The sequence below is a fragment of the Geotrypetes seraphini genome, chromosome 19 (genome assembly GCF_902459505.1).
Source record: "Geotrypetes seraphini chromosome 19, aGeoSer1.1, whole genome shotgun sequence".
Lineage (NCBI taxonomy): Eukaryota > Metazoa > Chordata > Amphibia > Gymnophiona > Dermophiidae > Geotrypetes > Geotrypetes seraphini.
Genome location: NC_047102.1, coordinates 36,616,696 through 36,644,489, shown reverse-complemented (window position 1 = coordinate 36,644,489; position 27,794 = coordinate 36,616,696). Strand labels below are relative to the sequence as shown.

Sequence of the window (27,794 nt, the reverse complement as noted above, 5' to 3'; positions counted from 1 at the left end):
TTAGGATTCCCCATTTATTAAATTACCAGTACTCTCAACTTTCCCTCCCTCTTTCCAACCTATGCCATATCTCCAGCTCTTCTGCACTGCCCCGCTGTGGCCAGTGAAAGAATGAATGCTCACTCTGCACCAGGCCACTGATAGAAAATATTAACTAAAACTAATCAAAAACATTTAGGGAGCATAGTGATACAGAGACTGATGAAAAAACCATGGTGAACATGGTCCCAGGATGCCAAATACCTTATCTCAGGAACACAGATGTCAATGCCTCAGCTGATGTCGACTCTCATGCTGGCACTGAGGCCTGGATTCTATAAACAATGCCTAACTTCTAGGCACTGAGGAGTGCATTTGTCAATCACCCGCTAGGTGGTGTTTATAGAATTGTGCCTAAGTGGTCTTATGCGCCAGTAGGCGTTGAAACCTTAGGAGCACTCCATATATGTCAGAGTTTTCTTGGCCTAAATTAGGGCGCCTATCTAACCTAAGTCAAAACACGCTCAAGATCCACTCAGAATCTGTCCTTAACCACGCCTACTTTCTGGTAGGTGTTTTGACGTAGACACCTACTTTGAAGTGGTAGGCACCTACTGAGTTGGACGCCTACCAGCTAATTCATTGTTTTTAATTGCTTTTTAATGGCACTTTTCAATTAACAGTGCCAATTAAGCCTAATTGAATAATTAACTTAGGTGCCGAGATTGACTAGGTATGTCATTTGTACAATCTGGGTCTGAGTGGTTCACTAATTAGTGGAACTTTCTGATGCCACCTCCTGAGTGATCACTACTGTTTCTTACCTTTTACAGCTGATCTAGCTCCTTTGGACAAGATTCAGTAAATGGTGCTGAAAATAAAGGAACGCTGAGCGCTATTCTATAGACGGTGCTCCGAGTTGGGCGCAATTTATAGAACAGCACTTAGCGCCGGGATCTGTGCCCACAACTAGATGTGAGAATTTGCTGAAATCTGGTGTAAATCCTCGCGCCTAAGTTAGGCACGGATTCTCTGAATTCTAGAACACTGCACGCATCATTAGTAATGCCCCCGACCTGCTCATATCCCTCCCCTTTTCCACTTGTGCTGTACAAAATGTATGCGCGTATCTTTAGAGAATAGGGCCTAGCAAGATGTCTGCATAATTCAAATTGGTGCCAGTTAATTCCAATAACTGTTAGCACCCAATCACTGATGCTAATTGGCTTGTTACTCAATTAAATTGCTCGTACAAATTGGAGACGAGCCTAAATTTGCATGTGCAATTTTGAGTGCCATTTATAGAATTTGAGGGTTCTTGTGACAGAAAGTAGACTGTTTCTCCTGTTAAAACACAGCACGATCCAGTTAGACGTGTTCTAAGCTATATTTTTCTTAGAGCACAAAATGAACTCTTTCCTTCCATTTCCTAGTGGATAGACCTAGGAGTAATCTAAGGAAGTATTGCAGTACTTTATAGAAAAGGGCAGTGAATGCACGCAACAACCTCCCAATGCTTTGGGAGGCTAACATAGGGCAGGTCTAGGGTGGGGTGGAATGAGGAAGGGTGTGACAGAGCAAGTTACATTCCATAGGGTGGGGATACTTTTGAACATAGGGTGGTTCTGGTGCAGCCGAATCAGCTGCCTCTCGATTAGGACATCTTGCACACGAAATACACGCCAGGGAATTACTGTAGGTGCCAATAAAAATCAAAATAATGCAGCAAAGTAATATGACATATTAAATAGAACAATATTTGCAGAATTCTGGAAATACTCGCATATGCAGGGACTTGGTTCCAGACAGACCTAGCTCTCCAGTGCAGCGCCTTCCTTCTGGCCATGTGAACCGTGGTGTTCAGAAGGAATGGAACAGAAATCCTGTGGTTACTGGCAACCATAAACATTGTGGGTTGGGTTTTTGTTTTTTTTGTTTGTTTTTTTAAAATTATTTTGTAGATTGTCATAGGCCATTTGCTGACCTTTAGTTGCAGTGGGCTGAGAAGTAGGAAAGCCAAAGTTAAAATCCCACTGCTGTTTCTTTACCATTTCTACAAGTCACAACCCTCTATTCTGCCCAGTTGTATGTGTGCATGCATGTATAGCATTGGAATTCTAAGGAGTCCTTACAATCTGTGCTCTGATTGGTCTGCATGCGACTCTCTCTCTCTCCATTCACTGAAGTCCTAGCAGATACAAGTGTCCCTCTCCTTCCAATCACTGGCAAGTATCAAGGACTGAACCTATAGGTTCTCTTCCTTGCCCTCCAGCCTTGTGAGCCTTCCTGCAAAGTAAATTATCCATCCTGGCTCAGTCCATAAAGTACTACTTTTTCCCTGGAAAGTGAACTCTCTTTTCATCAAATTTACTTGTGAGTCCAACATTCAAACACTTCCTCTTTAGCCCAACCTTTAAGCCAATAAATTCACTTTAAAGCCAAAGCCAACTTTGCCCAACTTTTCAAGCACCATCTTTGCAATAAATCAACCCATCCTTTGATATGCCTTATCCACCCCTCTGCAATATCGTCAGCTTCTCAGCATCTATGAATTCCATTACAAAGATTCTTGTGGAGCAGAAAAATTTCTCATTGTAGTTTCTGTATGGAGTAAGGCCCTGATTCTGCAAAATATGTCTAAAGTTAGAAGCGTCCTTTGTAGAATTGCGCTCAGCACTGTTTAGGCGTCCTTTAGAGAATCAGGTTTTAGGTAAAATTTAGACATCTAAACAATGTCTTTACTGTTAAAATATTTTATAATTATGTTATTAGAATGGCAATTTTATATTGTTTTTCATTATAATTGTAATACTGGGAGTTGGATCTGTTTAATGCTTTTATTTATTTCTCTTCCATCAGAGTGACTGGGATTCGAACCAGCAACATTAGGATAGAAGTCCATAGGTTTAACCAGTATGCTAGCAAACAGTTATAAAACTAGGTCTTATAGGCATTGTAAGGAAGTCTACCTTTGAGCACAGTTTAGGCTTTAGATAGACCTGAGTTCTATGGACGGAACTTAGGCACAGTTTGGATGTCCTTAATGCGATCTGCTAAATAGCTCTCTGGGTTTTTATTTTAGCTTTATTAAGCTCAAAATACATTTAATAAGGCACCACACAAACAGAGCACATCAAAATAGATATATTGCATGCAAAACCTTCTATTTTTGTGGACAAACAGCAATTCTATTTGTAATTAGAGGAAAAGATCCATTAGCTGAAGAATGGCACATGAAAAACATAGCTTTAGTTTTCTTGCTAAAAAGCTACCCCTTTTTTCTGACTAAACAGTGCTCCAATCAGCTCATTCTTGAAAGCAAAGAAAGCACATGGCAAAAATATGTAGATTGCATACATAACTTCATTTGCAAAAGCTTAAAAACAGAAAAAAACAGATACAGACCTTAGCATGGCTTCTACTTCATTGCAAATGGAGGTTTGCAGCTGCACAATGGTGACCTCATTGTGAGATCATCAAGGTGCACCTACAAGGTAGAATGCCACAATTAAAATATGTGCTGGGGAGCAGGTTGGGATTTGAACTTATGACCTCTGGAAGAGCAGCATAGGGCTTTTACTTATTGAGCTATAGTAGCTTCCAGGAATGTGTCACTAACTGCCCTGTGATATGATAGTTTAGAGCTCTGTAGGCTAAGTAACATAAGTAGGATGATTGATTATGGAATAATCACGCTGGTATTAATAACTCTGTATTGGAACACCTCACAGAAGCTCTTTGTAACTCTGTATGGGGTCATGATCGAAACATTCAAAATACTGAAGGGAATAGACTTAGCAGATTAAGACAGATTGTTCACCCTCTCTAAGGTAGGGAGAATGTGAGGGCACTCTCTAAAGTTGAAAAGGGATAGATTATGTACAAACGTAAGGAAATTCTTCTTCACCCAGAGAGTGGTAGAAAACTGGAACGCTCTTCCGGAATCTGTTATAGGGGAAAACACCCTCCAGGGTTTCAAGACAAAGTTGGACAAGTTCCTGCTAAACTGGAATGTACGCAGGTGAGGCTGGACTCATTTAGAGCACTGGTCTTTGACCTAGGGGCTGCCACATGAGTGGACTGCTGGGCACGATGGCCCACTGGTCTGACCCAGCAGCGTCTATTCTTATGTTCTTATGAATTGACTCCCCAGTCATTAATAGCGGTATAGAAACTCTCAATAAACATATGAAATCACTCACACACAAGCTCAAACAGAACTGATCTGTAAGTCCGCTGCTCCCCAATGGCCTATATGAAACAGATAAGTTTAGCTCTTTGAGAGGACCTTGGTTTAAAGATCTGAGAGCGACGAGAGACCAAGGAATTGAAAGCCAAGTCCCTAGGAGAGGGCTCCTCCTCCTCACCCACCCTGTGGCCATGACCTCGTAGCAATTAGTGGCTGAGCTGCTGTCAGCAAGACCCAGGTCCCAGCTGCCTAATTAGAAAGCAGAGGATTCTATATTCTGCTTCGAAAACGTTCCCACATGTTCAGTGCCCCTGGAATGCAGGCGTCCAGCTGCTCCGTATCCAAGAGCTCAACGACTCTTTGTGCCTTTGTAGTCACAGGATCGTCTTAAGTGGCGGACTCCATCCTAAGTTGTGTTTTGCGAGTTCTTGTGGAATCTCGAGTATGATGAGGGCTTCTATTGTTAGGTTATTTATAAATTGTAAATTTAGAAGTTTAGTTTCCAGCTAATTAGTGCTTATCAATGTTTTTGTACCACAGGTTCTGCTGCTGGATACCTTTTTGGGTGGAATCAGAGAAACAGGTTTGTGTCACAGGAATTGTTGGCATTGAGGAGCAAAAAAATCAGAATGCATGAGACAAGCCAAGCCAGGGGAAGGGGAACCGAGTAATAGGGAAAGCAATGTTTTCTTCAGTGCTTAGCTGAATGCGATCGAGATTTCGCTCTAATCTAATCTAAGGCTTGGCTTTATATACCGAGTCATCATTCTAAGAAAGCTCGACTCAGTTTACAATGGTTAACTTAACAGAAAAAAAACACAAGGAATGACAAAATTTCCAGAAAATTAATTTTCAAATTGTTTAGCAAATAAAGTGGTTTTTTCAGTGAACCAGAACTCCTTAAAAGAAGCGGAAGATCATTCCAAAGTTGAGAAAATTTAAAAATCAAAGAATGACTAAAAATCTTTGACTATTCAATGAAACGTTAATGCTATCTGCAATCTGTTACCCAGTGGCATTGTAAGGGGGGCAGAGAAGGCAGCCCGCCCCAGGCACCATCTTTGTGGGGGTGCCGGCATCTCTCTGCCCCCCCCCATGCCACGCTCATGCTTTCCCTTCCCCGCCCTCCCCCCATGTACCTCTTTACAAATCTCCGCCAGTGTGAGCAACTAATCTAGCCTGCTGTCCTCTGAAAATTACTTCTGGGTCGTGGGGTCCGGAAGTGACATCAGAGGGAATGCAGCATGAGTAGCAGGCCAGAGATGCTGCTCGCACAGGTGAAGATTTAGAGGTACGGGGGTGGGAAGGGCAGTTGCGAGTGCGGTTGGCGGGCACGGAAGGAGCGGGAGAAAAGCGGAAAGGAGGGCGCCCCTTACCCTCGCTACGCCACTGCTGCCACCTATGAAAATGCTATTTGTAAATCATTGTTTCAGAAATACATTTAAGGATGTAATCTGATTCTTTTTTTAATATATTTTTATTGAGCATGGCAAACAGCCCAGACAAGAAATTACAATCAGCAAAATGACAATACAGGAAGAACAAGAATAACAATAAAAGAGCGTGCAATTACAAGCCTCCCCAAAAAGACAGAGCCAGCTGGGAGCAGGCCAGAGTCTAGCAAAAAGAGAAACAGCAGACCAGACCAGACCGGGGGGTGGGTGGGGTGTTTGAGATTTGTAGGGGTGGTATGCATGGGTTGTCTGTTGTGTAGCGTGGGGTGTGTGGGTTAGTGCTTGTTTGTCTGAGGCTTGGTGGGTTTCTATAGTTAAAAAAATATTGTGGCCTTTGGTCTCTCTAATCTGATTCTGCCGTATGTTGTATGTATATAAGTTCTATGTAATGTTTCTGCTATTTGTAACCCACCTAGAACTCCGCTCTGCGAGGTTTTGATTGGATATAAAACTACACATAACATAAATGAATACTAATTGATTCTACAACACTTCAAAGATATACAGTACTGTCCTTCAACAACCCACTTCATTTTGGATTGTCAACAGTGGCAAAGTCCATAAATCAGACGCTTGAGGATTGTTTGTAGTTACTATGGGGTCCTTTCACTAAGGTGCTCTAACTGATTTAGCATGCACTAATCTTTAGTGTGCACTAAATCAATTAGCGGGCCTTAGTAAAAGAACTCCTTTGTTGAAATGAATGCATTAGCGCATTGAAGAGCACCGCGTTACGTCCTGTATAGCAGATGTACGAGACTTCTGAACCTGAACCTGAAATTGTTATTTTTACGCTTTGGAATTTAATCTTACTTTTGTCACCACTGTTATACAGTATATCTTATTGTTATGTCAGTACATTTTCCGGAATATCCCTTCAGTAAGGAGAGAGAACAGAGTCTCTGTGAGAGGGTGGTGTCGTATCATAAGCAGAACTGTTCTACCAGAGGTGAAACTATGTCCAGCTGTGGATTAGTGAGCCGGTACAAGAAATTTTACTATTTTCTAAATTTGGCTCACAATATATTTTTATTGAATATGCCTATTTTTCTCTTATTACATTGTAGAGCTAGTTCATCCTTTGGTTTGAATTCCATTATTTGATAAGTCCCATGTTGAAGGAAGAATTGGAATGTTGAGGTCGGGGCATTCAATATTCTCCTGATTTTTTACAAAAGGCTAGTTCAAACCACACCTATGATATGCCCCTTTGAAGATCTTTCTGCATCCTGGCCATTTACATGTGTAGATAACACATAAGAATGGCTATACTGTGACAGACCGAAGGTCCATCAAGCCCAGGTCCCAAGTACTTAGCTAGATCCCAAGTAGTAAAACAGATTTTATGCCACTTATCCTAGGAATAAGAAGTGGATTTCATCAAGCCATCTCAATAATGACCTATGGACTTCTCTTTTAGGAAATTATCCAAACCTTTTTTAAACCCCGCTAAGCTAACTGATTTCACCTCATTCTCCGCAAACGAATTCCAGAATTTAATTACACACTGTGTGAATAAATATTTTTTCCACTTTGTTTTAAATCTACTACTTAATAGCTTCATTGCATGTCCCCTAGTCCTAGTATTTTTGGAAAGAGTGAACAAGCGATCCACATCTACCCTTTCCATTCCACTCCACATTTTATAAACCTCATATCAATATCACCCCGAGCCGTCTCTTCTCCAAGCTGAAGAGCCTCAGCCGCTTTAGCCTTTCCTCATAGGGAAGTCATCCCATCCCTATTATCATTTTTGTTACCCTTCTCTGTACCTTTCCTAATTCCGCTATATCTATTTGGAGATATGGTGACCAGGACTGCACACAGTATTTGAGGTGCAGCCGTACTATAGAGAAATACAAGGGCATTATAACATTTTCATCTTTGTTTTCCATTCCTTTCCTTATAATTCCTAACATTCTATTTGCTTTCTTAGCAGCTGAGCTGAGCGTTTCAACGTATCCTCAACAATGACACCTAGGCAGTGATTCCTAGCATAGAACCCAGCATCACATAACTATAGTTCGGGTTCCTCTTTCCCACATACATCACTTTGCACTTGCTCACATCTGCCATTTTGATGCCCAGTCTTCCACTTCCTCTTGCAATTTTTCACAATCCTCTTACGATTTAACAACTTTGAATAACTTTGTGTCACCTGCAAATTTATCTCACTAGTTATTCCCTTTCTGAAATTACTGTTTACCAGTGTAGCCAGTCTACAGTACATATATAGATACAATTCAAACTCATAGTACAAGCGCTAATCTTAGGACTCCTGGACTACTGTAACATACTTTACCTGTAATGCCCTGCCAACATGCAAAAACAATTACAAACAGTCCAAAATACAGCCCTAAGACTAATATACTCGCTGAAAAAATACAACCACATTACCTCAGCTTTGCAAGACTCACACTGGCTCCCAGTATAAGCACGCATACAACACAAATTCTACTGCACCCTATTCAAAGCCCTAAATGGAAATGGACCAAGCGATTTGAGCAACCGCTTAATCAGGAAAAACACATCCAGACCAAGGAGAACTCAAGCACACTTTACCCACCCCCCAATCAAAGGCATGCAAAGCAAAAAATATATGACGGTCTACTAGCCACCAGAGCGGCAAAAGTAGACCACAACGCCCAACTACAAAACATTCAGGAAAGAACTGAAAACCATACTATTCAAGAAATTTGACAAACGATCTAACCAAACCTTCCCAGATCCCGACGCATCAACCTTGTAATCTCCCCGGGAATGCCCAGGCTAATTTCTTGTTGTAAACCGCCTAGAACTGAAAGGTATTGGCGGGATAGAAGACATCAATGTAATGTAATGTATCTCTGCAAATCCCATGCAGTACTCTTTAGATCTAGGGGAAAAAAACAGTTCACGTATGACATGTGATCGGCGGCCTCATATATCGATGCCAGTTCGAGAATCTGGGCCATACTGTTTACCTTATGGCTGCTTGTAATTAAATGGTACCATTTTAATTTGAAGATTTCCTTAAGATCATATACCTTTATCATTCGTGCATGTGGAGGACTTTGATCACATCAGATTAGAGGGCCAAAGACTGGCAGGACTGTAAATAACATGCTAGAAATAGAAGCAGCAGCGTAGCGAGGGTAAGTAGCACCCCTCCCCCATCCTCTTCTCCACCCCCCCCCCCATGCTCCCACTGCTTCCCAACCCGTCTGTCACACAAACACCCCTTTCCCTTCCCCTGTACCTTTTTAATTTTTCAGGTGGGAGCAACATCACATACTCGCCGCCCGTGCCATGTCGGCTATTCCTCTAAAGACACTTTCTAGGCGCGGGGTCTGGAAGTGACGTCAGAGAGAGGTGACACCGACATGGGCTGCAAGTTCATAGTATTGCTCTTGCAGGGAAAATTAAAGAGGTACGAGGGAAGGGGGGTTTGAGAAGGAGTGGGGGGGGGCAAAGAGGAGGAGGAGTGCCAGCGCCTCTGCCAAGACCGTGCCCGGCACAAACTGCCCCACCCTCCTTACCACACCTCTGAACAGAAGGCTAGTGTCACATTGTGGCTTCCCATTCTTTTCTTATGGGAAACGAGTGTTAGGTGCCATCGACTCATGTTCGAGTCCTAGCGACTTGATGAATTGGTGACCCAATTGGCTACTATTTTGCCTTTTTGAAGGGGTTCCCCCCCCCTCCACTACACTTATAAGATTCACTTCCTATCTAGGGTAAGGTTTACATTATGATTATTGGAACCCTTTACATAACTGGATATCTGGAAGGCCCTGATTTGCTTAGACTCCTCAGGCCCCTCCCAAGGGATGGAGCCTGAGGAATCTGAGCAAATCAGGGCCTTCAATGTATGTATACCTTTCGCATTTCATGGGGCGCAATTGACGAGGCGGCACTGTCTTGCACGCAATTGTCCTGCGGTCAGTGTACTGATGAATTACAGCTCTATAAAGAAATCAGTTTTGTGTTAGTCTGGTAAGGTCCTCCTTCGTCATCCCAATGGTTGTTTTCAACAGGTCAAGCCACCTGATTGCAGGTCGCCCTCTTTGCCTGGTTCCTTCGATCTTCCCAAACATAAGAACATAAGAAGTTGCCTCCGCTGAGGCAGACCAGAGGTCCATCTTGCCCAGCGGTCCGCTCCCGCGGCGGCCCATCAGGCCCATTGCCTGAGCAGTGGTCCCTATTTACCTCTTGCTCCTATCCCTATAACCTACCTCTACTCCTATCTGTACCCCTCAATCCCTTTGTCCTCTAGGAACCTATCCAAACCTTTATTGAAGCCCTGTAACGTGCTCCTGCCTACCACAGCTTCTGGAAGCGCGTTCCATGTATCCACCACCCTCTGGGTGAAAAAGAACTTCCTAGCGTTTGTTCTAAACCTGTCCCCTCCAGTGTCCTTCTCCAGTGATCTCTCTTTTCTGATGGTGTGACCAAAATAAGACACTGGTGCCTTCATCAGTTGGGCTTTGAGTGACATTACTTGGGGTGGGGGCTCTTGGGGGATGTAAGGCCATGTGCTGAATTTCATTGCAGGACCTTATTTCCATAAGTCAGTAAGGACTGAAATGCAGGAATTGAGGTTCCATGTGCAAGATATCAAAAGAGTTCTAATTTGATTGTTTTAGGCAGCTTTGTGGTCATTGTGACTAGACAAAGGGCTTTTGCGATGCCATTAACCATTGCCTCATTGCTCATGTCTGATTGGTTTAAGAGCAGTAGGCTGGTTCAAATTAGAGAATTGTACGGGGACAGAAATCCCACCCATCCCCGCCAGGATCCTTTCCATCCCCACATGTCCCTGCCAGAATTCTCTCCGTCCCTCCCCATCCCCACAAGGAATTCCCTCCATCCCTGCCCGTCCCCATAAAAAGCAGCAATTACTTCTGACAGGATCATCAATTCCACAGTTTCTTTTGTGTTTCTGCTGCTGTTTTCCTTGTGGAATCTCTTTGGTGGAACCCTTTTTTTGTTTTCTGTCAGGTAATTAACTTATAAACCCCCTCTTTTACTAAGGCTGACGTGTCCATTATATTATATGGATGAACCCTGCTTCCAAAGCCTTCCATCCCCACGGGAGTCCCGTGGGCCAGAAGGGGGGGGGTTAGGGGGGATTCCCGCGATCCCCGTTCCCGTGCAGACCTCTAGTTCAAATTCTGCTGCTCCCTGTGGTCTTAATTCCCTACTGACAAGTGCAAACCTTGGTTATACAAACCCCATGGGGATAAGAGAATATCTACTGTATCTCAATGTAACTTGCCTTGAACTACAAACAAAATAAAAAGGTATGACATCACTGCATTTATATTTCGGTAACAAAAATGGTGTACTATTTCTGGTTGCAGAAAAGTAATTATTAGAAAATAACTAATGGTTAAAAATTGTTTAAAAGGCACTACTTTTTGGAATGGAAAACGCAAACTGAAGATGAAACAGCCAGATAAAAAAAAGTCAGAACTCCCTCATTCCTCAGATGTGGAAGGGCAGGGCTTGCTGTCCGAGCTGTGGACGCCCAGATTCTTGCCAGTAGCCACTCTAATTACAGAGAATCCAGCACGAGGCGCCAGGCCCTGCAAGGAGTTAGGTGCTCGGATTCATGCTGTACAGGAACATAAGTGCAACAGGCACTGCAGTTCCCGTCATTCTCTGCTGAGACCTGCGGTTCAGAAGGATAGGTGTGGTAATGTCTCTGTCAGATCAAAGCTCTTGCCAGCATACTCACAGAAGCACACACACAGAGTTACGGAAGAGCACACAGATACAGATGGGCACGTAAGAAAGGTTTGGACAAGTTCCTGGAGGAAAAGCCCACAGTCTGTTATTGAGAAAGACATGGGGGTAGCCACTGCTTGCCCTGGATCAGTAGCATGGAATATTGCTACTCCTTGGGTTTTGGCCAGGTACTGGATTGGCCACCGTGAGAACGGGCTATTGGGCTTGATGGACCATTGGTCTGACCCAGTAAGGTTATTTATTTATTTATTAGATTTCCCTGGAGAGCTCAGAATGGTTTCCATTAATTTATTCAGGTACTCAAGCATTTTTCCCTGTCTGTCCCGGAGGGCTCACAATCTATCTAATGTCCCTGGGGCAATGGGGGGATTAAGTGACTTGCCCAGGGTCACAAGGAGCAACGTGGGTTGGAACCCACTACAATAATATTATCTCTAAAACAGAACCCCATATGGACAACAAACCTCCCCTCTGCAACACTAATAGGCTTTAATTTCACACACACAAACAAGCCAATCACACAACAGGAAATAACAGGGAAAAAGAAAGGAAAGAAAGGTGGAGAAAAAGCCTCAGTTCAGCTTCATCTGGCCAAAAAACTCCACCTTTCAAGGCTAACGCTGTACTCCAAAATATAGAACCAGGTCTATGGTAGCCTGCAGGGAGATGTTACAAAACACACCGGGACACACAGCCCTCAGTTGTGAAAAAATGGGTAAATCAGCACTTTAGCAAAGTAGTCCAGGATTCAGCGTGGAACACAGCAAAAAAAAAAAGAGAACAACTTAGCTGCTTCGGCATCCAGGATCTCTCAGTCCTTCACCTCCTGGGCCCTGCAGCCACTGAACCCGACGGGGAACATTATATTAGAGGTAATATTATTGGAGTTTAACTGACCCTTTTCCTGAGAGTATATGTATTATTGGAACCCACTACCCCAGAGAGCTGAGGCTGTAGCTTTAACCACTGTGCCACTCACTCCCACCATGTTCTTAACATACAATCTTACACATGGACGCACTGACACTTGTACTTTCTCAGTAGAAAAGGATGAAAGAGCTCAGGGGCAGATGCACAGAACTCCACAAACCAGTGCACAGTAAGGAGGGATGGGGCGGGGCGGGATGGATCTCTCCGGGTGACGTCTTGGTGAGGTGGTGCCAGCATTTCTCCTCCTCTCTGCCTCTTGCTAATTATATACATGCTGTTTGCACTGAGGATTGGCAGTAAAAAGAGGAGGAAGACGCCTAAAGCTTGTGTAGGTAGTAGAGTGCAGGACCACGATTGGCGGAGCTCCGAACAAGAGGCAAGAGCAAGGAAAGGGCAATACGAAAAACCTCACGGTTGAAGCTGAAGCCTCATGTGTTACGACAAGATTGGGAGTCTTCTTTTTTTTAAAAAATATTATTTTCAGTTCCATGGTGATATTAGACCCAGCTGTTAGCATGTAAAGCACGTCCAGGGTTACCTTATGGCTCCAGAAAAAGGAGGACGGATTGAGACATCCAGTAGTTTAAAATGCTTTCTTTTAAAAGAAAAATCTTTATTCATTTTCAAACTTACAATAAGTGTGTCAATATGTTAAAACAGATTAACAATAAATATATCACTTAATAATCATCAATCATACAAATGATATGCTCTTATCTCCCACCCTTTCCTATTATATAATCAAATACCTTGTACAATATGTAATAATAAAATTACCCCCCTCATAATTGAACCTGTAAATTTAAGGGGAAAAATGTCATCTAATCAGTACAATATTTTGTTAATGGCTCCCACACATCTTGAAATGCTTTCTTTTTAAAGATGCCTACAACTGATTTATCCTTATTTAAATAAAATTTTTAAATAAAAAAATTTTTTTTAAAAAAATTATTATGCAATCCCTAACTTGTCATAACCTATTGTTTCTATCCGTTTATGTTCTCTTTTCTCCCCTTTTTTTCCCTTTTTTCTTGTCCTTTCCCCATTCAAGTTTGTCTTTCACATAAGGATTATGTTTATTATTTGTAATCAGTCCCCTAATTAACATTTAAACAACTTTTATTATACAACACTTTGAATTTTATGTTAAGCGTTTTATCAGATTTTAATAAAATATGAAACTATGAACTATGAAACTTCCATTGAACGCAATGGAAGTAAGGACTGAGGGGTCTATGACAATTGTTAGCAAGAAAATTGGTAAGTCAACAATTGGTAGGACCTTCCTACCAATTTTCATCCTACCTATTGTCTTCCTACCAATTGTCATACCCAATTGTCCTACCCTGTCAGAAATGTCAAAATTAAAAATCTAAATAGTCCACTGCTTGCCATCGAAACAGTCCTGCTGGCTCAGCTGATTGGGGATTCCCCTGCTGCAATCAGATGAACTGGCAGGGAGATCCCTGATTCCTCTCTCTCTCCCTCCCTCTTTCCGCAGCCCCCCTCCAAAGAGATCCCCCTTCTGCCGAATACAACACCCATCCACACCCTGACATCCCCACACACCCCTCCACACACCCCTGACATCCCTCCACACACCCCTGTACCTTTGAATTAAAAATCAGCAGGAGAGAGCCTAAGCCCTCTTGTCAATAGGTCCCCCTCCCAGTGAATCTTGGGATGCCTTAGGCTCTTCCCAGTGTACCCCAAGATGCACTGGGAGGAAGAAAGAATGCCATTTTGAAGAGGCAGTCATATCAACAGGAGGGAGTGAGCAACCCTCCTGCTGATTTTCCATTCATAGATACAAGGGGGTGTGGGGGAACGTCAGGAGTGTGTGAGGATATCAGGGAGGGATGTGGAGGGGTGTCAGGGGAGTGTGGGGGGCAGTTTCAGGGAGTCCTGTTGGCTCAGCTGATAAGAGATTCCTCTGCCGCGATCAGCTGATAGCAAGTCATGGACTATATAGATTTTTAATTTTGACATTTCTGATGGGTAGGACAATTGGTAGATGTAGGACAACTGGGTATGAACATTGGTAGGACAAAAATTGGTAGAAAGACACTACCAATTCTCGCCCTACCAACTGTTGTATCTTACGAATCGTCTTCCTACCAAATGTTGCCCTACCATTTGTCATCCTATCAATTATCGGGATCCCCAGAGATCTGTGTTTTATTTCCATTGAAAGCAATGGAAGTAAAGCCCGGATGTCTCAGGCATCCTCTTTGTTTCTGCAGCCATATGGTAACCCTAAGTCTTGCAGACTTAAAATTCAAACAAAATGCTCCTACATTCATGCTGCTGAGGCTCCAGACCTGACGGAAAAAATTGTTTGCTAAAAGGTGGGCATTCCTTGTGCATTACACAAAATGCTCATTTTAATAGTAATGAACTCCTTATAATGTATTTGAATAGGATTCTCGGTGGTTGCTGCCATGATCAGTAAAAGCCACCCAGAACCCTTTTGTGCATTGGAGGCCGGGTCTTTATTTGAAGAAAATCACAATTTTCTAAATACTGTTTGGCTGGTGGTAGAGCCGGTTGACCCATCCATCAAAACTTTGCCATAGATAAAGAGAAATGAGTGAGCTCTATGTTGTGTTTTCTATGTAACCCAATGTGGGAAAGGAGAAGGTGGGAGTGGGGAAGAGATCCATCTGACTGATACAGTTATTAAAACTGCATTTGGCTATGGAGAAGCCTATAAATTGAGACTCCCATGACTGACACATTGACAGATTCTTAAGGCTGAATGCACAACGGTCCAAGAAAGCCAGGTTGAAAGTGATTTTCTTTTGCCGGGCTATGCTCAGTACAGTAGCATGCAAATCATATGCATGTCAATTTTGCAGAGTAGCCTGGTAAAAAAGGGGAGGAACTGTGCCTGGTGCCTTCTCAGAAGAGCAAAGCGGTAGGCATAGCTCCTCTCCCCATCCCTTCTGTCACAGGCTCCTTATCCTGCTGCTGCTGCTGCTGCTCTCCCCTGCCTGCTCATCTGATTGGACTCTGGAGCTGCGATCAGCTGAGCTGGCAGGGGAAGTCACAAACTTTTGAGCAGGGCAGACTCATCAGAGCCACCGATCAGCTGATCATGGCTCATTACCACGTTACATCCACACATGTACAGATGCCCTCCCGACGCAGTCCCGAGCTGGAAGCTCTTCAAAACCCCAATAAAGTGCTGGGTTTTGGAAAGCCAGCCAGACATGTCCTCTAAATCCGGACGTCTGGTATCCCTAGATATTGTACCAAATAACACAAATGTATATCTTGTAGCTGGCAAAGTACTTTGTCACAGTCAGATCTTCTTCGCGATGGTGGTTAGCAGAGGCCTGGTGAAACAGGCCAAGGTCTCATTTAACTCTACGTGAGATGTAATTGACTTTGAAAGCAAGCATTGAAATTTCTTCAGTACCCTTTAGAATGAAATGAGCATTTTAATGTTCATTTTACTTATTAAGTTGTCTAAATACTTGTCAGTTGACTAGCTGGAATGTTTTCTAAAACTTAAGGAAAAAGAATACTGACCCTTTAGGCATGGTAAATTTATAATCTACAAAATTATTAGGAGGATAAGAAACCGAACAGTGTGATTTAAGGCAGTGTTCATCAACCGCTTGTCCACAGAAATTTCCTGCCGGTCCACAGGGCCGGCAAATGCATCGGGCCTGAGACAGTGTTCTTCAGCTGCCGGTCTGCGGTGCAATCGATGCAGCGTTATCTTTGGGCCGGCTCCCTCTTCCTCACTGCTGCATTGCACAAAGCCGCGGGCAGCGGCTCCTATGCACATCCTGCGCCAGAACCGGAAGCCTTCTCTCTGATGGCGCAATGTCAGAGGGAAGGCTTCTAGCACTCAAGGAGCCACTGCCCGTGGCTTTGTGCACTACGGTGTGAGGAGCACATGACGCACGCAAAAATAACTGCCGATTTAGAAGGTTGTTTTTTTAACAGCAGTTTGCTGGGCAGGAAAAAACACTCGCGGTTTGTTTTGGGTGAAGGGTGTGTGCTGGGGAAGCTGTGAACTATCGTGCATTGATTTAGGTAAAGGGCAGGGGTGGGTGTGCTGGGGAAGAGGCCCAGGGAGCAATCTTGCTTTCCATTGGGGAAAAGGGGTGTGATTTCTTGGGTACAAGAAATGAACTTGCTTTGCTTTAGGGGGAGGGGTGTGATTGGTTGGGGACAGGGGAAGCAGGGAAGGGAGAAGGAGTACTATTGAACAGGGGGGAGTTAAAAGTAAGGGAGAAAAGCTACTGCTGGACATGGGGGAGAGACAGAAAGAAAGAAAGACAGACCGACGGGGCCAGGGAGAAAGAAAGAAAGAAATGCCTAAGTCTACACATCTAGTCTACCTAAAAAACTAGAATATATATATATATATATGAAAAATGAATGGAAAAAATAGTTACAATTAGTACTATTATGGGGGAAGGGTCTGCGGCAAAGATGGGCGTGGTCTGGCCTACGACATAGCCCAGTGTTCTTCAATCGCTGGTCCATAAAATAATTCTTTTATTTCCGCCAGTCCCTAGGTGTCAAAAGATTGAAGAACACCGATTTAAGGGACAGGCGGCACAGGAGCTGGCAACCCGTGATGTGCATGTCAGAGGCTGGCGGGTGAACCGTTCTGCTATGCATGCTGCATGACAGTGCTGTACCCAGTGGACTAGAGCAGCAGAGCCTGCCTGAAATTTCGAAAGCCTTTGTGATAGCACCATCGAGCAAGGAAAGCAGTGGCGTGCCAAGTGTAATTGTGTATATAGTTAGAGGAAGGATCTGGCTGCAGCAGGATTTTCCTCCCTTTGTACTCCAATCTCTCCCAAGGAAAGGCGGCCTGTTTTTTGAAAGAATTTAGTGATTAGGAAAATCTTCACACACACTGCCCCATCATGAATAGCCTTACTGGGTCAGACGAATGGTCCATCTGGCCCAGTATCCCGTCTTCGCAGAGGGCAGTCAAGCCACAAAACCAAAATAGTAACAGCATTCCATGCTACTGTCCCCTGTCTGTCTCAATAGCCAACTATGGACTTTTCCTCCAGGAATTAGTCCAAACCTTTTTTAAAACCAGCTACATGAACTACTCTTACCAGGCTGTAGCAGTGCACACATCCTTCATCATAAAAACTAAAAAGTAGGGCATGAGCAGCAGAAATACAAGCATTTTTCATACACACTACCCCAACATAGAGAAGAGACAGCACGGACAGCTGCAGTACAAGCGTTCCTCATGCGCATTGTCCTAGGAACCAACTTTTTTGAATGATTGGAGGTGCTGAACCCATCACAGGTTATCCGTCCTTGGATAAGTGAAGGCATATGCTCAATAATGGGGGTGCTAAAGCACCCCCAGCCCCCAGCGAGCTTCCACCTATGAATCACAGAAGAGGTACAGCACAGACAGCAGTAATGCAAGCTTCCCTCATTCTCTATAAAATAAAAAAAAACCCCAAGCCTGGGCACTACTTGGAGTGAGAAAGTAATTCGTTTTCCAATTACTATTCCGTTCTTAGTTCCTCTTCCAACCTTGCTACCAAGGATTGTAATGAGTGCCAGTGGGGCTGGTAGATTTAGTCCTATGGCCACATGTTTACTGGGAACTGGAGTGAGACTATTGACTCATTTCAGATGGACCTCCAAATAAAAATAACTTTTTCTCACTGCCAGATGATCCGGATGTGCACCAGCGCCTGAAGGCCAGTTCACCAAGCCAACCTGCTGCCTCCAAAAGCCCTTCAAGGTGTCAAGAGAAGACTAGGAAGCACAAAAGGGAAAATGATTTTAAAATGATTTAATTTAGCACACCAAATACAATAACTTTATTAACAACTCAACTAGATTACCAAGAACAGTCACCTTTCGTTGACTTAAATGTGTGCAAAAGGATAAAAATAATGAGTAACGATAAAGACAAGTGTCGCAAGTTCCTGCCTGTGTCTTGTAGAATAGGTTCCTGTCTTAAGTACTGCTTCTGCTGAGAGCTGGGTATCAGAAGCTCCCCAGATATTATAATATAATGAATCATTGCAGCATCAGGTGTGAAATCAGTCCATTGGGGGCTCAGGGTGAGACTCGTATTCTCTGTCAGATTGGATCTACTGTGGGTTTCTCTCCCTTTCAACAGCAGCGTGTCCTGAGCCTTAACAGAATTTACATGTTAAAGTCATTGGGCCTTTTTCAGCTTGGGTCCTGGATGCGGTTCTTCCCCGATCAGCATATGGATTGCTGGCGTAAGATGCCTGGGTCACTTCCTATCATCGTCGCTGACAAAGTACTTGAGGTTGAACAAGTTGATGGACTCCTGAGTGATATTGGAGAGGTGGATCACTCCGGTGACCACCAGGGCAATGAGCAGGAGTGGCACAGTCACATTCCAGATTGTGGCCAGGATGTTGTAACATTTGGCTTTGGAACCGTAGTGACGGGCTGCGTCCACGTCTCCGGCTACCTTCTGGTCGCGTGCCTGTATGCAAAGGAGGGATAGATGAGAGGAATCAGTTTCAAACAAAGTGCTAATGCTTCTGCTATGTACCATAAAAACACAGAGCTCTTTCTGAACAGGGTGGTAAGATCTCAGTGATGGTTCTCAGAGGACTCCAGTCCAGACCATGAGAAATGGATCGAGTCACAACGGTTTATGAGCATGAGCATGTTTCTATGTCAATACGAGGGCATCCATGGAAAATCAGGGGAGGGACATTACATGGCGACACCAGAAAATACTTCTTCACGGAGAGGGTGGTGGATCGATGGAATGGTCTTCCGATGCAGGTGATTGAGGCCAGCAGTGTGCCTGATTTTAAAGCTAAATGGGATCGAAAGGTGGGATCTCTTCGCAGAGGGAGGTAGGGGAGGGTCATTGATGTGGGCAGACTTGATGGGCCTTGGCCCTTATCTGCCGTCACCTTCTATGTTTCTATGACAACTGCAACGCGTCTGACTGTTTGTTAAGTGTGTTAACCTGCAATCCGTTCTGAGCTCATTGGGGAGAAGGGGATAGAAAACGAATTTCATAAATAAATACATTTTATGCATATTAATTGTGGGTATCCTGCAAATCTGACTGGCTAAGGGCTCCTTTTACAAAGGTGCGCTAGCGTTTTTAACGCACGCACCGGATTAGCGGACTGGGCAATTTCGTGCACGCTATTCCATGCGTTAAGGCCCTAGTGAGGCTTTGTAAAAGGAGCCCTAAGTGTGCCAGAGAACTGGGTTGAGAAACTGCGCTCTCCACTGCACCCAGGAAATCCCCAGACTTCACCCTGAGGGACATTGAACCACTTCTGAGGGCCTTTTTCACCTATTTTCTCTCTCTAAGATTAAATATTGCCCAAATCTAAGCTATCAAGGCTCAGAATACTTAAAGTCTCCAATACTTCACCCAACCTCAATATCCAACATCCCTCTCCACAAAATTACAAGTTGTTCCACATGCTCTCATATATTTCAAATCTGGCAAAATGTGGCCTCAGGTACACCTCCTCCACCCTTAGTAATGTTCAATAGAGGTAGGGATACCGGTGTTTTTATTCCTCATCGGCCCACATTCTTTTATTGCAGTTATTTAGGTAAACTTTTTAACTTTTTTATCCACCATAATCTCTTTAGAAGTTTTAGAAGTTTCCTTGAGATTATTCTATTTAAACATATTCAAATTGTATACTTAGCTTAGTATGCTACAGGGTTACATGATTGGACATGTTTTGCAACAATTTGCTTTATCAAGGATCCCCCTGTAAAACATTAAAAAAAGCTTTCAGTACTTTATATCTTACTAAACAAACTCAACCCAAACTCCTAATACCTTCCACCTTAACACACCCCTCAGTGCTTACCAGAGCCATTATGTCCACCATCTTACTCAGAGTTTTTTGCAAGATGGGGGCAGCTCACTTTAGAGCTCCTTTTATAGTACTTCCTCCCATGACTGATGCCCCTCCCCCAAAGAGGAACTAAATCAATATGGCCCATTCAACTTCAGAATTTAGGCCGTTTGGAGTCACCGTACCCAATCGGTGAATCCATAATATGGAACAAGTTTTTAAACTTCAAAGAGCAGGGCTGGATTCACCGATTGGGTACGGTGGCTCCAAACGGCCTAAATTCTGAAGTTGAATGGGCCACATTGATTTAGTTCCTCTATGGGGGAGGGGCATCAGTCATGGGAGGAAGTACTATAAAAGGAGCTCTAAAGTGAGCCGCCCCCATCTTGCAAAAAACTCTGAGTAAGATGGTGGACATAATGGCTCTGGTAAGCACTGAGGGGTGTGTTAAGGTGGAAGGTATTAGGAGTTTGGGTTGAGTTTGTTTAGTAAGATATAAAGTACTGAAAGCTTTTTTTAATGTTTTACAGGGGGATCCTTGATAAAGCAAATAGTTGCAAAACATGTCCAATCATGTAACCCTGTAGCAGACTAAGCTAAGTATACAATTTGAATATGTTTAAATAGAATAATCTCAAGGAAACTTCTAAAACTTCTAAAGAGATTATGGTGGATAAAAAAGTTGAAAAAAAAAGTTTACCTAAATAACTGCAATAAAAGAATGTGGACCGATGAGGAATAAAAACACCGGTATCCCTACCTCTATTGAACATTACTAAGGGTGGAGGAGGTGCACCTGAGGCCACATTTTGCCAGATTTGAAATATATGAGAGCATGTGGAACAACTTGTTGGATATTGTGGAGGTTGGGTGAAGTATTGGAGACTTGTGTTGTATAACTCCCAACCATGAATGAAACTGAGTTAAATAGTGCCATCTTAAATATAAATGCTCAGAATACTTAAGGACATTTCCTGAGCTACTACTACTGTTTATATGTGTGGGCTGGGAGGGTTAGTTTATTGTATAATTGTTTTATTAATTGTGATGATTTTGAGATTTCTTTTTACTCCTCTTATTCTTAATTTGTTGAAATGTAATTTTATCTTTGTAAACTTAATAAAAATAAAAAAAATAAATTTATATACCGTATATTAACCATGCAGTTTTCAAAATTATACCCAAATCAACTTAAGCTCCATAGATGAACAATAGCCGATCAGGTTTCAAGAAGACTAACGCAGGAAGGCATTTAACATTTCTATAGCACTGATAGGCATCCCAGCACTGTACAACATATTTAGAAGGCAGTCCCTGCTCAGTAGAGCTTACAATCTAAATGAACAGACAACAGGACAAGTAGGGGCTTAGTGAGTTTCTCAGTGTGCTTAGGGTGAGGGGGTTATGAATTAAATACATTCTCAGAGGTGGGCTTTTACTCTGGATTTGAACAGTTCCAGGGACAGAGTTTGACGAACTAATTCCCGCTCACTGGGTCATACCCAGACCTCAGCAGCATTTGCCTGGAGTAAAAGAATAACTCTCCGAATAAGATAAGACACTAAATAAAGGCTGTTTTAAATTATCTGAGTACCGGTCTGAATTATCACTAGCAGCTGCATACGTGCCGCTGTTGGCTTTATACCTAGAATTCAACACTGATATCTAGATACAGTCTGACACTGAATATCCAGGTCTGAAATGCCCATCATGGCTGGTGTTTAAAAAACACACTGACCATCATGAGCTGAACAGTTCTAGGATACTTCGGTCTGCTGAGTGCTAGGAATTAACTGGCATTTCTAACCCACAGGATCCCAGTGCTTGCAAGTAAAGAATGACACGGGGACAAATTTTTCCCCGTCAATGGAACTCATTATCCAATCCCATCCTGGTGAGTTCTTTTCCTGTCCCTGCCCTATTCCTTCAAGCTCTGTCCTCATCTGCACGAGCCTCCAACACTTTAGAATCCTAAGTAGCAACATTCTAGAGCTCAGATTGTGATGTCATAATGCCTCATCCCACCAATGCCTAAGCTCCGTCCTCATCTGCACAAGCCTCAAACCCTTTAAAATAAGTGTCTGAGGTTTGTGCGGTTAAGGCTGAGCTTACAGGAATGGGACAGGGACAAAACTCGCGGGCATGGGACGGGGAAATTGAGTTCCTGCGGGGACAGGGAAAAATTTGTCCTCGTGTCATTCTCTACTTGCAAGCTTCAGTGAAGAAGAGTATGGCGCAGAGGTAAGAGCTACAGCTTCAACACCCCGAGGTTGTGGGTTCAAGTCACTTAATCCTCCACAGCCCCAGATACATTAGAAAGGCTGAGCCCACTGGGGAAAATGCTCAAAGTACCTGTGTGTAAACTGCTTTGAGTGGGATAGTAAAGAAGTCCCAATCTCTTTCCCTCATTGCATTCTCAGGCTATTGCCCTTACTACTATTATGAATTATTTCTATAGTGCTATGAGACATACGCAGCGCTGAACAGTCACAAAGAAGACAGTCCCTGCTCCAAAGAGCTTACAATCTAAACAGGCATGACAGACAAACAGGATGTCATGGATACAGTTAAGGGGAACGGCTAATCTGCTGGCTGGGTTGAGGACAGAGGGGAGTACAGCCTTTGTGACATCACTGATGAGGTTGGCTCTTATTGGTGGAATGAGGCATTATGACATCACTATCTCAGCTCTGCTTCCCAAAGACTGAAACTCTTCACACTACTACTACTACTACTACTAAGAATTATTTCTATAGCGCTACCAGACCTACGGAGTGCTGTACAGAGTCACAAGGAAGACAGTCCCTGCTCCAAAGAGCTTACAATCTAAACAGAGAAACAGGATGTCATGGATACAGTTAAGGGGAATGGTTAGTCAGCAGGCTGGGTTGGAGGACAGAGGAGTGGGGTTAAGGATTGAGGGCTATATCAAAAAGTCTTACCTTGACGGAATAAACCAAGGCCATGAAACCGAAGCAGCAGAGGTTCATGTAGATGGTGTTGAAGATAGACCAGATCAAGTAGTCTCGTGGCACAACTGGGGGTCCAATGGTAATTACAGTATGGGAGCGATCAGGTTTGCGAGGGGTAGCAGGTGGGAAGTCCTCACGGGGGTACGAAGTGTCCATGGTGGTGCAGGCGAAGCAGGAACAGCAGTGACAGGAGCACGAACAGCAGCGTCCCTTGGCATAGTGCACTAGGAGGGGTTCTTTATACATATAGTCCCTACAACCTATCATTACTCCACCATCCTTGCTATATTAGACAGTAAATTACAGCTCTCCTCCATCTGGTTTCAGCAAAATGCTTTCCCAGAGTTGGCAGGAGGAGCCCCCGTTTCATCAGCCCACCCTTACTCGGCTTTACTGCATTCCTTTGTGCCCAGCCCTCCGAGCGCACCAAAATAATTTCAGAGGAACAGGGAAAGTACAAGGAAGACAGCGAGAATAACATTTCTGAAAGCAGTGAACAGGATTGGAACAGAGAGCAAGAAAATGTTATTCTCGCTGTCTTCCTTGTAATCTCTTGTACTTTCCCTGTTCCTCTGAAATTATTTTGGTGCGCTCGGAGGGCTGGGCTCGGATGTGCTCAAAGGAATTCCTTAAGTTTGTGCTGTTCCTGCGATGACTGCGTCTGATGGACATATATTTTTATAGGGTTTTTTTTTTTTTTTCAACTATCACAAGGAATCAGATTTTTTATACAGTTTGCTAACCTGTTCAAACTAAAAATACTCAAATATACACTTTCACCAGAAAGATACAAGAAATGTCGTATAAGAAGTGAACAGTGCAGCTGTAGTTTAAATAAAAGTTGTTTCAAAAAAATGGAGGCAAAGCCTCAGACTGGAACCCTCCCACCACCACCATGGTGGTCCAAGGTGGTTGGGCCATCACCTCACTGGCAATAAACCTCCATTTGCTCTCCCACAATATAAAAACTTTAAGCAGGGCTGTTTGTGCAAAAATGATAGAAGAAACTTTCAACTTATCTTCGGTTGATCGGTTCTCCTTTTATTTAAACTACAGTAGCACTGTTCACTTCTTATATGACCATTTCTTGTATCTTTCTGGTGAAAGTCTATATTTTTTAGCATTATTGAATTTTCACACATCCGAGTTGATCTTGCAAACTAAAAATACTTACATGAAAACTAACAATGTAATTGGGTAGCAAAATATTTGTGCCACCGAAAAAACCAAAAGAACCCCCCACCAAAAAAACAACAAAACAGGCAGACCTGTCAGTAATACAGTTACAATGCTAACAATCCAAAGAAATAAAACGGAAAAAACTTTACAATGTCCTCCTAGCCACTCAAACAGCTAAACTAGATAACCAAATCTCCAATCTACTGATAACGACACCAGACTGTAAGACGTTCAGAAAAGAACTAAAAACTATACCCTTCAAGAAATTCCTGAAACAGCCCTAACTTCAAACTTACCGTCCTTCCCCCCTCCCTCTTCCCGCCACACAGAAACTACATAACCTACTCTCTACCTCTCCAGAAAGGACAAATGTTCTTCCATTGTAACCCAATGTTTTTCATCTCTTTTGTAATCTGTCTTGAACCGCAAGGTAATGGCGGACTAGAAATCTGTAATGTAATGTAACAATCCCTCTATTCCAATTTAGGATGGTGGGTAACATGTCAGAGGGGACAAATAACCCCCATCTCTTAACCTAAAATATTATATTTTTTGTGTAGATGTTTCCCTTTCATGATATCGCGACCTCTTTTGAGACCAAGCTACTGCCTTTACAACTGTTTTAGATAGATTGGATTTCTAGTCACACATTGTGACGCATGAGACTAAGTCCATTTGGAAAAAGGAATTTTTTGAAATGAAATGAAAGTATATTTATATATTTGTACGGAGTTGCTTTTCAAACCGGTGATGATACAGGTGACTTAGGGCACTTGCGTAGTCCCGGCTGCCTGTGTATGAGGTTTGGTTTTCTCCGTTTTGGTATTTACTTTTTATGTCTGTGATCTTTTTGATGTGGTATGAATGAGGCCCTTTACTAAACTGACTATACAATACGTTTTGAGATTTAAGGCTCCTTTTATCGAGCCGCACTAGCGGGGTTAACGTGCGTGGCTTTTCATCATGCGCTAACATCCGCGCTGGCCAAAAACTAGCGCCTGCTCAAGAGAAGGCGGTAGCGACTAGTGTGGCTTGATAAAACGAGCCCTTATTCTTTTCGGCCATATACAATTGTATCTCTAAGTATTACGCGATGCTCAGGGCAATGAAACACTTGAGCCCAGAGTTGGGCCACTGAGATTAATGTGTATACTTGAGGGAACATTATTCTTATATTATTCCTGCAAGTTAAGAATTGCCTGGTAGAAGACTGAATCCGTTTCTTATTTCGTATGGCAGCTTCTCCGCGATGGACCTTATGCCCCGACATGCGTCCAAGCAGCAGAGATCTGAAAGGTACGGATTGGCTTTGGCTGCCGCCAGCTCCAGGCTCGGATCTCCCAATTCTTGCCGCCTGTGATTACATTTGCTTGATACTTTTGAAAAGTTTTCAAATAAGGCATTCTCATTTGTATTCTATTTTTAATGAAGTTTGTATTTTTTTAAAAATCTTTATTGATTTTCCTATCTTCAATAGTGCAATACATAAATATATCACATATAATAAATCAATATAAGCACATTTAACTTTCAAATATACATAGCCAACCAATTTCTCTCCCCCCCTCACCACCACCCACCAAATGATAATTTAACAAAACACAGAAACAGATTTTCCCAATAACCTTACCCTATTAGCCATATCCTTCCATCCTCCCACCCCTCCCAAGTGTAAATATTTAAAAATCAAATTATGACAGAAATAACCCCCCCACCCGTCCCTGGATGTGTACCACAATAAACAAAAACTGACTCACAATCAAAAACCTATTATAGTGAGGTAACATAAGAGATCAATGGGCCCCATACCAATTGAAATATATTACCAAGAAGTTTGTATTACGAATTCACATTACATAAAGAACAGACCTCTTATCCTCACTCAGTCTCCCCAAACAGTTCCTCGTTTCCTGCTCTCCCCTCCTAAAAGGATGCACTAGTACAATATATTTACAGCCTTGCTGAAAGAATTCACTCAAGGTGGTAGACAGCAAGAATAAGTCAGACCTAAGCAATAGACAATTACAGCAGTAAAAATATTCAAATTACAGTACAAGGTATGGCACAGTATGCCACATTACTATGTCAACACAATGTTAGAGGCAGATTCACATAGTATTGCTATCACAAAGACTTGGTTAAATGATTCCCATTCATGGATGCAAACTTACCAGGCTTATAATCTATTTAGAAAGGACAGAGATGGTTGAAAAGGTGGAGAAGCGGCTCTACATCTGAGAAACAATATCCATGTGACTGAAATGCAGAGGGCCTGTGGAAAGGAAGAAGCGATATGGATTGCCTTGAAAAGAGAAGATGGAGCTTTTATCCACATGGGTGTTGTCTCCAGACAGGCAGCGACTGGACAATATTAAATTTACTAAGTGATAACATGGCATTAAAACCAACAACCTCTGCATCTAGCCCCCAAATACGCTGTACAACCTGTTCTGTTTCATATAAGAAAATGCCCAGCCTAAGATCTAGCCGCCAATCAGGAGCCCAGAATCAGACACACAAGCTGCAATGCTTGAGGAATCAGTGCATGAAGGATCCCGTTTCCTAAAATGGTCAATAGGTGGCAGCACAGTATATAGTATTTTTTTTGTTTTTGTTCTAATGTCTTGGATGTTTGTTTGCTTCTTAATAAAAGATATGTATTCCTACCCTTTCTGTGGTTCCGGGGATGCTCTTCTATTGCCTATATGTAACAGCTATTTCCCCACCTTAGCTCACTGGGAGGGGGGGGGGGGGCTGGTTTCTTTAGTTACTTTGTTGCTCTGATATACTTAACCCATCCCGGTAGCTATTTTTTTTTTTTCTTGTAGTTCTACTGATGACTTGTATTTGATCTTTTGGTATCTCTGTTTTTCCTGTTACCCTGTTGTACCCTTTCTAATAAAAAATGATTACAAAAAAATATATATAGCATTTTAACACATTAGGACAAATAAATGTGAGCCGATTAATTCAACATATATTCTCATTGTCTCTCAATGGATGAGGCAGGAAGAACTGTTTTCAGTAACCAAAGCAGAAGAGTATCTCTTTTTGTGTTAAGTCATTTGGTAACAGTGTCAGTCTGCTTTGACTTTTAATAATATAAAGATAATTGATAAATCAATAAAAAGTGATCCATCTTATTTACCATTTTAAAAAAAATTTACTATCTTTTCTGTTTGGCAGGAAGATGTGTTTACGGGTCACAGAGAACAAAACCGTCCACCAGAGAATATATATATATATATTACCTGGGGCCAGAACCAATGTTAAACCTGCTAGAGCCTAGGGCAGAAATTAAGGAGAGGTCCTCCAACTCCTCTCCTCCCTGCCCTGATTTCTCCACTCTTCCAGCATCTCTTGTTTTCTCCTCCTTTCTTCCCTTCCTCCCCACCCCCTAATCCACCACATGCCCTCCCATCCACGCGGGTACTGCCTTACATAGTTTTCCTTTAGAGCTAGGTCTCCATACACTCTTTGTTCTGTCCTCTTCCGATGACCCCTTGGAAAAGGAAAAGCCCATTTGTAGTGGAAC

General features: G+C 42.8%; 1 protein-coding gene and 1 long non-coding RNA gene across 2 annotated transcripts; one reads left to right on the top strand and one right to left on the bottom strand.

Moving 5' to 3' along the window:
- Window positions 1-18,056: 18,056 nt before the first annotated feature.
- LOC117352177 (interferon-induced transmembrane protein 5-like) lies at window positions 18,057-23,481 on the bottom strand. The gene is made up of 2 exons (XM_033928431.1): window positions 23,051-23,481; window positions 18,057-18,748 (listed from the first exon to the last, which is right to left on the bottom strand). Exons 1-2 carry the CDS (start codon window positions 23,345-23,347, stop codon window positions 18,530-18,532), a joined length of 516 nt encoding a protein of 171 aa, XP_033784322.1. The 5' UTR covers window positions 23,348-23,481; the 3' UTR covers window positions 18,057-18,529.
- Window positions 20,500-26,989, top strand: LOC117352179. The gene is made up of 4 exons (XR_004537601.1): window positions 20,500-20,536; window positions 20,639-22,002; window positions 25,499-25,555; window positions 26,451-26,989. It is a non-coding gene; the product is annotated as an uncharacterized LOC117352179 (long non-coding RNA).
- Window positions 26,990-27,794: the final 805 nt, after the last annotated feature.

Coding starts and splice junctions, on each gene's coding strand:
- LOC117352177 (XM_033928431.1), bottom strand. CDS start 23,347: ATGATAGGTTGTAGGGACTATATGTATAAAGAACCCCTCCTAGTGCAC. Junction 18,749..23,050: donor CCTTGGTTTATTCCGTCAAG/GTAAGACTTTTT, acceptor CTTTGCATACAG/GCACGCGACCAGAAGGTAGC.